The sequence below is a fragment of the Melanotaenia boesemani genome, chromosome 14, assembly GCF_017639745.1.
Source record: "Melanotaenia boesemani isolate fMelBoe1 chromosome 14, fMelBoe1.pri, whole genome shotgun sequence".
Taxonomy (NCBI): domain Eukaryota; kingdom Metazoa; phylum Chordata; class Actinopteri; order Atheriniformes; family Melanotaeniidae; genus Melanotaenia; species Melanotaenia boesemani.
The window spans coordinates 10,913,330-10,926,184 of record NC_055695.1 but is presented as its reverse complement, the minus strand read 5'-3'; the positions used below and the strand labels follow the sequence as shown (position 1 = coordinate 10,926,184).

At 37.0% G+C, this 12,855-nt stretch overlaps 1 protein-coding gene across 3 annotated transcripts in view; it reads left to right on the top strand.

The window, feature by feature from the left end:
• dnajc6 (DnaJ (Hsp40) homolog, subfamily C, member 6) overlaps positions 1-12,855 on the top strand; it is a 35,807-nt gene that overhangs the window by 6,907 nt on the left and 16,045 nt on the right. For all 3 annotated transcript variants that reach the window (XM_042005730.1, XM_042005729.1, XM_042005728.1), the window contains 4 exons: positions 2,466-2,601; positions 8,570-8,619; positions 9,155-9,303; positions 12,367-12,489. In XM_042005730.1, the coding sequence (XP_041861664.1) occupies positions 2,466-2,601; positions 8,570-8,619; positions 9,155-9,303; positions 12,367-12,489 (458 nt within the window). The remainder of the gene's footprint in view (positions 1-2,465; positions 2,602-8,569; positions 8,620-9,154; positions 9,304-12,366; positions 12,490-12,855) is intronic.

Here is a 12,855-nt window from a genome sequence, read left to right as displayed (position 1 = left end):
ATGATAATGTAACATGATTTGTCATGTCATACTGTGTATATATATATATATATATATATATATATAAAGTATATATGGCAGTACAAAATTAATTATGCTACAGAGACTTGCTTCAAAACTCTTTAAATTGGAGAATCTACATGCAAAAAACCCCTTATAATATTATTTAATTCAGAACCAAGCATTCAAAACAGGTAAAATGTGAAGAGGTTGTAACACTTCAAATCCTTTATTGCTATAATAATATATAGCTTGCTCATTATTCAAAGGACTGGAATATACCTCCAGTTAAGCTGTGTAGTAGATTATTAATCATAGGCTCCTTGTTTCATCACCAGCATCTATAACTAAGCAGATTAGAGTTTGGTTGGCACCAGTCATTCAAGTCCAGGACAAAACAAGGCCCTGCAGAGTCACAGCCCTCAAACTGAATGCCGTGCACTGTGTTTGCCTGTCAGGGTTTATTGTGTGTTTATGCAGCAATCACATGCCATTCACACCAAGCTGGGTATTGAAGGAGAAAGGTCGGAGGCTGTAGGAGGATTTCGACATATACAGACACCCTATTGATCCCTTTGGATGTAACTAGAGGCATCCTTTCCTTTTCCTTTCCTCAGCCATCTCTCTCCTCTCCTGTCTGTTTGGTTGCCTTGATGAAAACAATAAGAGGTGGCTGAGTGAGCGAAGAGGAATGAGCTATAGGCCTTGTTTTGTTTTTGTGGAACAGCTCTCTCTGCTGTGAGGCTTTCTTCAATGCAGGTTTGTTCCCTTAGCATCACTGGTACCTCTCTACCTGTGCAGGTATCAAGTATGATTGGCACATCCAGGTTGGATTTACTTAGCTTTTGATTTCAAGGTTGAGCAGGATCCTATTATACTCACTGAGTGGGAGATGCACAGTTGGAAGCTTAAAATAGGCCAGAACTTACTGGTGAAATTACAGCCCTGCTTGAAGAAAGCACAGGGGGAGTTTCAGCTTGTATATCTGAGTATAGGCAGGACATTTATGGTCAACCTATGGTCTCACAGCAGTACATGAAATACTCACAACATTAGATCATTTATTTCATCTTTGTGGACCCTTTGAATGAGCACATGCTTCTAGAGAAATGTTGTTAGCTTTAGAAATACCTGCTTGAATTCCTGGTGATGACCAAAAAAGAATAATACAGATCTTTCTCTTTTTAACAGCCTAAATATGACCTTACAGCTTGCATCTAGTGAGCTTGGCTTACCATAAGTAGAGAGAAAAGCTTAGTTAATACAAAATTAAGTTACTGTTTCATTACAAACACTAAATGTAGTCATTTTCTCTCATTTTCACACATTTTGGTACAAGACATTAAATCCTTATTTAGCACTAGTTTCCATGGATTAAATTGCATATAAGTTTTCTGTGGATTATATAAGTTCAACAAGAGAGTGACAAGAGACAATTGGAGGAGGTTGAGAAGAGATGGCCAAACTGTGCCAAATTGGCCATTTTGGACACCTCACCGGAACCATCTGACCTGAAGTCTCTTTAATTTTGTTTTGCTTCACTTTATTAGCGCTGGTCTTCGCAGAAATAATGTACACACATTAGACTGTGAGTTGATAGGTGATAAGACCTACAGCTGCATCATTCCACAGCCATATTCATTTTCATCCTGAAAATATTTTCTTTTTCATTTTATTTAAGCCAGCCTGAAAGTTTCTTTTAGTTGTGTTATATGCCATCTACATTTATTCTTCACCAATAACATCTTAACAAATCTTACCAGTGTTCCTTATATTATGATCTTAAAAGTATTCAAATAGACATTAAGATGGTAGAGATGTGCTCATTTCATATTAGATATTTACTGCATGGTCCAAACCTAGCCCCAAACTGCTGATTGATTGATTGAGGGGTGGGACTCCAGCCTAAAGAACTGCTGCTTCAGAGTTTAAATTCACTCTTGTAAGATGATCAACCAGGGCACCAACTGACTGCAGGTTGGTCTCTGGATGGCTACCTGTCCATAAGAACACAAATGGTATTTGATAAAGGTTGGTGCTTAGAAGCGACGCTTGCAAAATACCCCACTGAGGGTGTTTTTCTGCTACATTGTGCATAATGCCAGTTGACTTGTCAGCACGACAAGTTACATATCAAGTGACGATGCTGTGGTTGCCATGTGTGACAATGAAAAAGACAGAAGAGGGGGGAAAGAAATTCTCAGATCACCAGAGGCATGCTGATTCAGACAACACTTGGGTCTCTTCCAACATTTGCTTACTCTTCAGAGTGTACACATACACACTATATACACACAGCTCCAAATGCTGTAGTATTTTTTTATGCGTCTTGTTTCTTGTGTCCTTGTCCACAGTTAGTTTACACCTATACATGTTTACAGTGACTCATCAGTACTGAAGTTAAAATGAAACCTCTAAATTCCAGCATCCACAGATTCTTCTTGGCTAAATCTTTGTGTTTCCAGATATGGATGCCAACTATGGAGGAGGACTGTTGGACATGGTGAAGGGAGGAGCCGGGAAGTTCTTCAGCAACTTTAAAGACAACTTGAAAGACACCCTGAAAGATACTTCCACCAAGGTCATGCATCAAGTAGCTACGTAAGTGATCATCACATTTACTCTGCATGATCCTGTAGTTTGACTGGTTTAAATGGAGATTCTTTACAAAGCCCTGTTTATGTTAATGGTGTTCAGCATTCTTTACATTGCCAGACAATATCCGGTATTTCCATAAATTATTTAAGAGAAACAATTACAATGCAGCTTTTTGCTTTGACAATATTTATCATATAATCCTTACAGTATATGTAAGGTGTAATGTCTGCAGTTTCTTGGTAGTTACTCTCCTTTACAAGCAGTCATAACACACAACACAACAACCACAAACCATCATTTTCACTAAACCGCAAAACTGCCAGAACCAAAAACACTGTTACTACCATGAAGCCCCATCATGGCACAAATTGCCCAGTTATTCCAAACTGTCAGTAACTGTCTTAACTTGAAAGTCTTCCTAAGGAAAAAAGTAATTAATAAGATTGGATTCAAATGTCTAAGCTGGAGTGATTCCCATCTTCTCCAGTAATTAAAAAAATAGGCAAGATCCCAAAATGAATACTTATTGATTTATTAGTCTGATTTAAATCTAAGAAAATAGCTGACAGACTTTTGTGAGGTTTATTTTTTGTTGTTTTTGCCTTTCAGTAGATGTTATATTAAAAAATAACTTTCCACCAAAGATTTTGTCAATTTCGAAGTGATCAAAAAAACCTTGGGTTTTGCTTCCTATCAGTTGGCACAAGTGAGAAACCGATAGTAACAAAAGAAAGCAGGTCATTGCTCTGCTACTTGCTGTTCTAGCTAACTTACATCACTTTAACAGGTTTGCATGAGAGAGATGAGCACATACATTAAAATGAGGATCTGACATTACACAGATGGTATGATTGGACAGTTAAGGGGTGCAATTAGTGTGGGAAACATATTTTTTTATGTTTTACCATTACAAATAAAAAAGACAAGATAAATATTGAGCACCCAGCCTGTTGATTATACCGCTTTTGTTTGGGAAAAGGTGTATTGCAGGTATGCACAGGTATGCACAATATGCCCACTGTTCAGTTGCTAATTAAGATGTTTGAGTATCAGAATTTTTTAAAAAGAAGTGTTTCCTCCTTTCCAAAAGACGCAATTTTTACTCAGCACTTTTTCCCAAGCAACGTCAGTATGACGTTACTGCATGTGCAAATACAAAACCATATACCACCCATCAGATTACAGCTTAACAAAATGGAGAGTACACTGGTAAAGTAGCAAAGTGCTAAAAATCCACTTTTCCTTTCCCAACTTCTTTTGTGTCTTCTTCATAATTTTCTTTAAAAGCATAGACTAGCAGGATATCATTACAACTGAAATATCTCATTTCACACAGAGTGACATCAGGTGCATTTTACATAATGTAATATAAAGTTAGGTTGTAAAACTTTTGTTTGTAGACTGTGCAGACCTGGTTGCTGCTCATTCTAGATACACTGTAACTATGGCAAAAAATTTTTAAACGGCTGTCAGAAATGCCACCAAACTCATCGTGTGTTTAATGTTCTTTTGGCCAGTGCTTACAACAAGATTTTTCCAGCAACTTTAAAAGTGAAGCCGCTCAGTGTGGATGGAGAGAGGAAGTTGCAGAGTCTGGCACAGCTCGGTCGTCCCAGTGTGTTTGTACACAGGCGTTTGAACAGGGCAGCACAAAGGGGCCTCTGTGTAGTCAGAAACACACACAGTTCCTCTCACTCTTGACTCAGCAAGTTTTAATCATGATTATTCTTCCCTTGTGTCTCCCTTCCTCTGCCCCTCTTGTCCTGTCGTTCCCTCCTGTTTACATTTCAGCTCCACCTCCACTCCCCCCACCCCCTCTCTCTTTGCTGTTTTGCTCCTCTTCTGGCTGAATTATTCATGGAAGTCCATTGTGCCAAATGGCCAGTGCACTACTGATACAGAAGGATTCATTTCATGAGAGCCTTGTGTGCAGTGGAAACTGTATAGGCATTTGTGAATGAGTGGTTTGGGTAATGGGGCAGCGGAAGCAAAGCTACTGCATATAAGAACCAGCTGAAATAACCATAAAGAAAGAATGTTAGATGGGCAAAGCTAGCATAAAAGAAAGTATTTAAGATGTTTTAAAAATGCATTAATATCTTTCTGCAGACATAGGAAGACAAAAAACACTGATGGGGCAGTCCCAATGACAAGTATGTGGTTACTGGCCTCTTACCAAAGTGTCCCACTCACAGTCTTAAAAAGTATGTCCATGTTTCCATTTTCAAAGAGGCAAAAAGTGAAATTGTTTCACCACAAAGTTTGCTGTTGTGCACTTCCTATAGACAAAAGTGTGTAATGAGCCACACCTCCCTCTACTTCTTCCCCCACCCCCCACTCGCCTCATATGCGAATGAATGTGTGAAGTGCAAACACAAAGAGCAAAACAAAACAACATCACCATTTTGTGAAACATGTCTAAGTAACTTGCAATGTGCACACTGTTACTTACTGTCCAGGAGAATAGCTCCAAGTCAAATTGTAGCCTCTTTAAATGAGCAGAATATTACAAACCTTATATTTAGTATTATTTAATTGTTTTAAAGTTGCAAGAAGTCTTCACAGTATTTGTACACTCTTCAGACACAATTCTCTGCTGTTTATTGGCTGGAGAGCACACAAAAACACAGAATGTGTCAAAAGTATTCAGAGTAGTGTGTGTTTCTGTCTGGGAGAAACACAACTGTGGTGGAGCCAGGATGGCTGACGTGGTTTTGTATAAGATGCACTGTCCTTGAGCTGAACCCAGACCTCCCCAGACATGCATTCATCTCTCTTTTGTTTTACTTGGTCACTTTATCACCATTTTTTATCCTTCCTCGTTTATTTTTTCTATATTTGTCCTAGTTTCATTAACAGCCAGTTTGATAAGCATTTCTTTCACCGTCAGTTTTCTGGAGCCAAAATATCAGATCAGAAACCATCAGTGCATCTTGTTTAAAAAGGAAAAATATCATAGTCATAATTCAGGTTGAAAAAAAATCAAAAGAATTTTAATAATTAAATCAGTATTAACCACAACCACTGTTGGGTGGTCTTGGTTGACTAGACAGTGATGGAAGCTAAAATGAGATCTGAAGTCAAAAAGTCCAGCTGCAAACATTAAATGCTCTTTTTTTTTTAATGAACCTTTCAATAATTAGGTAGACAAGCAATAAGAGAATCCTTCTCAAACAGAAAAACAGAATTTTTGGAGAAGCGCATGAATGCAGACAGCCCAAATCTAATATCCATCGAGATCTAACCCACTTACACCCTTTTGCATGGGTGTGTGAAGTCACTTGAGACCATGTTAGAGCACCACTCTGTTCATGGAATTTAGTCTAAAGCTGCTTTCACCCTACAATGTTTATTTTCTAGAACATAAACATAAACAAAGCTCTGTGGTGGTGTGTTATCTTCATCATGCATGTGAACACACAGCTGTAAGGTTGACCTTTGGGATTTTATTGAAACAACAGCATTAAGTTGCACAGTTAAAAATAGAATTTTTAATGTGCAACATGAAGGACTGAGAGAGACAGCAGAAAACTAGACTTCATGTTAATTTGATGTACGGGTATGTGTTTCAGAAGCACTAATAACATCAGCTGTCCTGCACAGCACTGAGTTGTTTCTGTCATTATTGTCTCACATAGCAAGACCTATTTACATGTAATTGGTTCATCGCATATGCTTTTTAACCTTTGCTTGGTGCTTTTAAGTGCTTTACAGTGAAATTCTCATTCACACAAAACCTTTAAAGAGCACTCTTAGTTCTACACATGCATGTATCATACACACAAACACACTGATGACAAACCTACAGGCCTTGGCAAAGAATATTTACTTGAAAATATGTACTTGAAAAGTGTTAAGTGCACTGTCTTCAATCACATTAACCAGTGGTGACTCAAAATTAACCCCTAAAGCCCTTGTATTGCCCCCCTTACTTTACACTCTTTATACAAGGAGTAGTTAAAAAAATACAAGTTGTAAAATAGAAATGTTGCATGTTTCTACATAAGGAAACATGCAGTTTCCGTGGGGATGAAATGAGTCTAATGGTTTATAAATGTTTGTAAAAGAAGAAAATAGTCTTCAGATAATCCCAAACAACCTACTAAAATCAGACTTCTAGTAGATTTTATGCCATAATCAAAGTTAATTATTTTATGAATCAGTAAATATAGCACAAAAAGCATATCATGCACTTTATAGTCATCAAAATAGTTGTGGTGTTGTTGAAAAGTAGAAGTTTAAGGTTTATTTGTGCTGTTATTTTTTTGTTTATTTGTATAGTGAATAATAAGTTATGAATTAGAATATCAAGAACATAACTGGGAGCTTTTTAGTTAAACAGAAAGGCCAACAATCATTAATTCATTCATTTTCTATACACACTTAATTCAGTTCAGTGATGTGGGGAGACTGGAGCCTATCTTAGCTGGTATCAGGTGAGATGTGGGGTAAAGGATTGACAGGCTGCCAATCCAACACAGACCAACATAGAGAGACAGAAACAGTCACACTGACACTCACTCCCAGGGAGAATCTAAAGACCAATATTCACTGACCAATTTAGTTTCACACCTGTGCGCTTTGCCCTTCTTCCCCACTCTAATTTCCATCTTTTCATCACCTCTAACTCTGGATTCTAATTAGCTCTAACGCTACTACCAGAGGTCAATGACACTGCTCATTTGCATACTCCATGGCTACTGGCCATGACCATTTAAACCTGACACCTGACCTGCTTTAGTCCTCTAATGATCAACAGTTTATTTCAGGACAGGTGAAACTGCACATTTCTTTTATAGCTGACTATCCAGGTTGCATTATGTTCAGACACTATGGAAAATATGTTGTTGAACACATTCAAATATTCTTCATTTCTGCAAAATAATGGAAAGTGTGTGTTGCACTGTCTCATCTTAATTTAAGACAAGATTATACTGAGTGTTAAAGTATGAACTGAACTCTTTTATTTAAGTTTTATACATCATCTTTCATATTCCTTTTTTCATTCCTTTTTTCAATCTAGTATCAACACAGAATTGGATTAAAAATAGGATTGCATGATTTGGATTCAAGTTTTACAGAAATCCTAAGACACATTTAGGTGTCTCTCAGTCCTAAGCAGACTAGATGAGGAGCAGAGCATTACATAACCAGGACTAGGATAGCTTTGAAGCCATATGGCACTGATCCATGACCACACTGAAACACCCAGATCAGCCTTCCTTGCAGGATTTTCACAGTATGCAACGAGTCAGCTCAGTTGGAAACACATTAACCTACAAATATGTCCTTTTTTTTGTTGCTGTCAGTTCTTAAATTCCAATTTAACTTCACGCTGCACTCCATCATTTTTCATACAATGCAGCTGTAGTGTTGTACTTGTGTGTATGTGTGCAGGGCAGCTGCGCCCGTTAAAAAAAACAAAAACAACAAAAAAAAACAAAACAAAAAAATAAGAAACAAACAAAAAAACTAAAACATATGGAATGGCTAATTTTGGCAATGAAAGGCAATGTTGCTCATTTGAAGAATTCACATATGGCATCCCTTTGATCCTGGGCAGTACAGCAGAGGGCAATGAGCCTGAAAAACGAACTTCCACCCAGCCTGACATGCAGAAGCTTCCACTCCAAAGCCTGTTGAGTATAATGACTTAGATATGCATGCCATGCTGTCTGATGCACCAACAGCAAGAGGCAGTGGGGTGGATCAACCATTTGGATGCTCAGGCACGATTGTCTTTTTTGATTGTTTAATGTTTTTCAAGTGCAGCATCAGACCTTTTGGAGAGCAAAAGCACTATGGACATGTCTTATCTAAGTCTTATCTAAAGTAAAGTGCACTTTTTACAAATGTTGATGCCAGTTATTTTTAATTTTTTGTCTTCTTACAGTCATTTGACCCTCTGCTTAAACAGAATGGGAAAATAAACTGTAAAAAAATACTGTTAAAAGTCTCTTTTTTTTTACAGGTACACCAAAGGGGAGCTGGACATTGCTTATATTACATCAAGAATCATAGGTAAAAACATTTTATTGCAGATAATAGACTTTTGAGCATGTATGTGCTGAACATTGCACAAAAATATTACATCTACGTGTGTTCGAATCACACACTGAAACGCTGTTAAGGCTTTGAATATATTTTGTGTGGGGGGGGTCATGTATGATTCAGAGATTGTTTCCACATGCACAGTTCCAACAATCACAGATAAACAGACACCTGCACCTTTGGCTGACCTGCTCACTTACTGCTGAATCGCTTACAGCATTACATAATCTTGAGTGCAGAACAGTAGCTTGACTTTTAGAGGACACACTCAGCAGGACAAATTGTCACCTGAGGGCCTACATCATGCCACCTCTGATAACCAAACTAAAAACTGCTCATATTTCAGTTTTTAGTTTACCTTTTCATAAATTATGAGTACTAAACTATGTTGTCATTGTATTAAATTCACAAACACATGTAAAAGTCTGTGGCTGTTAAAAAAAATCCTGTAAACAAGCAGGAGATTTATTTTTCTTTATTCTTCTTATTTTTTTTTTTTTACTAGTGATGACCTACCCAGCGGAATCAGTGCAGATTGGCTATCAGAACCATGTTGAAGACATCCGCTCCTTCCTTGACAGTCGCCATGCGGACCACTACACTGTCTTCAACCTCTCACAGCGTAACTACCGTGGCGCCAAATTCTCAAACAGGGTGAGCGGGATTACATCTCCTGAAGCAACTGATGGGCCAATTTTTGTTAGTAGTTAGTAGTTGGTTGTTGCACAGTTTTAACTCCCTTTATGCAATATATAAATGTTTACTTGAAGTTTTCTAGCTAGTTTTGGTTAGATGCCGTTTTAAATGGGGACTGGTGTTAGATGTTTTAATAGAATATAGAAGAGAGGAACACATAGTGATGATTCTATAAAATTTTCATAATCTGGTCTGTCACTGATGGCCCCAATTCTGTCATTAAATAAGGCATTTTATGGCCTTTTTCATGAGCTGACATAGTTTCTTGAGATCTTGTTGTAATGTCTGTGACATGATTTTGTAAAAATAACACAAAGACACTGTAGCAGCGATTTTCACCACTATTCAGTGGATTATTTTAGGGGTGTGGAGCTACCCACTCAACTACTATCTGTCTGTCACTAAATCAGGGTCTGCCTCATTTGAGCCCTATTGTACTTAAAAATCATTGTAGCGCATGTTATGCCATGAAATAATAACTTTAACTTCCCTCCTCTGCAGTTTTACCACGTACAGCTGTCTGATGAATGCTCTTTCAGAAATAGTTTTGTTGTGGTTTATGCATCAACACTGAACAAAAAGGCTTTTTGTTGTTTATAAACCCTTCTGAGAAGCCAAGTTTTAATTCCTCTTTCATATAACTATAAATTCTGGACTTTACTGTCACTCATTTCCATGTTTTTTATTTATGTTTTTAGCAGGTAACTTAAAGAACTGTTGTTTATATGGCCGATATTTCTGCAGTGTTTGGTTTTGTTGTGGCATATACCAGTACTGTACCAATGTTGCATTTAAAAACAAAAGAGAAATAGGAATTGCTAACTTCTGACTGGCAATGTTTTTCAACTTCTCATTTACTAGTTACAACAAAGCCAGCATTATTTAAAGTTGAATCTTGGTGGAGACCACGAGGACAGACTTTAAATCTGAGCAAGCTTTTGAAAGTCACATTTTTAGATTTTGGGGTCCATAGATAAAATGAGTTGCATTTTTATTCTAAATATTTGAGTTTGTACTGATTTCAGTCATGCAAATATATGCTCTCAATTCACAGAAAAAAGTTATAAAAATTTATGTCCCCTTTTAGTATACATCAGGTAATTTTTGTATGTTTACAATTAAACAGGTCAATCAGTGGCAAATCCACCGGAAATTATTAGCCAACTTTACATGTTTTTCTCTGTTAGTCTAGATGCCATAAAATATTAGCATTTTTTATTTCTGCAAATGTATAAGTGTGAAAGAGCCTAGTGTCAATCCCACCTTATCTGAAAGTGGTGCTTTATCAGCAGTGGTAAAGTGTTGCTTGTGGAAATCTTTTTTTTAATAATACATTTGAAATATTGTGCAGGTTTCTGCAGCTTGGTTAATTACTGTGTTATTTTCAGTGGTCACGAGGCTTTTCATGTAGGTACACATTTGCTTTAAGACTCTTGGTGCTCCTGGTACTGATTAGTTAGTCTGTTCTTCACAAACCTCAGTGTTCCCAGTTCCTGTTACAAAGGCATAGCACTGTTTACCACTTCATTTCAACACCTTGTCAAAAAGCTCTTGCAAGTGTTGTTCACAGCACACGCCTGTGACATCAGTGTCCTAGAAATGTGCTTCTACAAATGGGCTTTCATGTGCTTGTAAGCATTTTTGCTTGACAGATCACACAAGTTCAGCTCGAGATGGACAGCTAGAACAGCTTCCCTGCTATTTACTTGTGTGAAAGTTTTGCCCTGATATTTGGTTGTCTGAAAAGTAGCAACAATGGTAACATCAGCAGCTTACTGAAAATTGTAAAGATTTTGAGCTCAGAATGTTCTGAAAAAGATGTTAGTACATACATAGAAAGTGTACTGCCATAGAAGAAAATCCTATGAAAACAAACGCTACGAGCTTATATTAAAGGAGAACTGTCAATATAGCAATCACTGTCATTTTAATGTCAAAATGACCAGTAGATGATCTAATATAGCCTTTTAGTTTCCACAATAAAAGCCATTTCAGGCCTCCGAAAGGTGTATTTAACAATTAATTTCTGTTCTCTCTTCAGAAACATTTAGATAAACCATGAAATTATACTTTTTGAATTATTACATTTTTGACTTCTCAAAAGATACTTAGATTGCTGGCTGTCTAGATAAAACATTGTAATTGTAGTTTTTGGTTCAACCTATAGAAAGACAACCATAATGCCAGAAAGCAAACACAGAGCCACTCTGTTCCACTACAGTAACTGGTTTCCCTACTTACAGGAACAATCCCATCACTTTTCATGCTTTAGAGATGTATGATTTTATTATCAAGGCCTGCAAAATAATTGATTCACAAAGTCATCTTTCATTTCAGTTTTTTGTGAACAAACAATGATCAGACATAGAGTTGGGGACTTCTGGAGAAAAAAAACTGTTTTAATCATGTCACCATCACAATAATAGCTTGTACCCAGAACTATATCAAAATAAACAAAATTTATATTTATGATTTATGAGTAACTAATCTAAATATTCCAGTCTGGTAATCAATTAACTAAAAAAAAAAAAAAAAATTCAAAATGCTTTGTGGATTTATTATCTTCAACAAAAGGACTTTAGCTCATGACATTCTGTACTTTTGCACAGCTGGCTATAGATTTAAGTGAAATGACAAATAGATGCATATTAATAAAAGACTGCTACCCTCTGGTAGATAAATCCAAAAAAGCTGAGAAGTCCAGTTGAGAAGTTCATATGGCCAAAATAGGCCCCGTCTGCTCGAGGAACTTTCTATATGTGCATCAAATGACTCATCATGGCAGCTGATGAGTTGTGTTGCTATGTGCTGTAGAGCTGTTACTAACCACCATCTCCCATTCCTCTCCCTTCTTTATTTAAACGTTTAATTCTTTTCTTGTGTTTTCTTTACTTTTTCCACCTCATTTGGTTTTTTATTACTCTCTCCCCATTTTCTCCTTGTTTTTCTTTTTCTTTCTTTCTTTCTTCTTTTTTGTAATCCTTTCTCCTTCTTTTATACCTTGTGTCAACCCCTTTCCAGGTTTCAGAGTGTAATTGGCCTTCGCGCCAAGCTCCCAGCCTCCACAACCTGTTTGCTGTCTGTAAGAATATGCACAACTGGCTTAAACAGAATCCCAAGAATGTATGTGTAATCACCTGCTCGGTAAGGAGACACTCAAACATCCAGATCAATACCAATCATCCATATTCATTCAGTTTTTATTAATTGCTTGCATTCTGACTGCCTCAAGCACAGCCAAGTTTTCAAAAACATATTTAAAATTGTAGACAGGTCCTATAATCTTTTCTTGATTTTACTTAGTAATGCTACTTAATCATGAAATGTAGCTGCATGGTAATGCAGTTTGATGAGGCAGGAATTGTTTTGATCATCCAACAACACATTATTGGAGCACGTCTTTGTCCTGTGACCCACTTTTGGGCCCAACACAATGTTTGCAATATGCTTGTAGATGACTAACTAAAAACAGAGTCATTGTTAAAATCTCTTGCATCCATCTGTAATTCT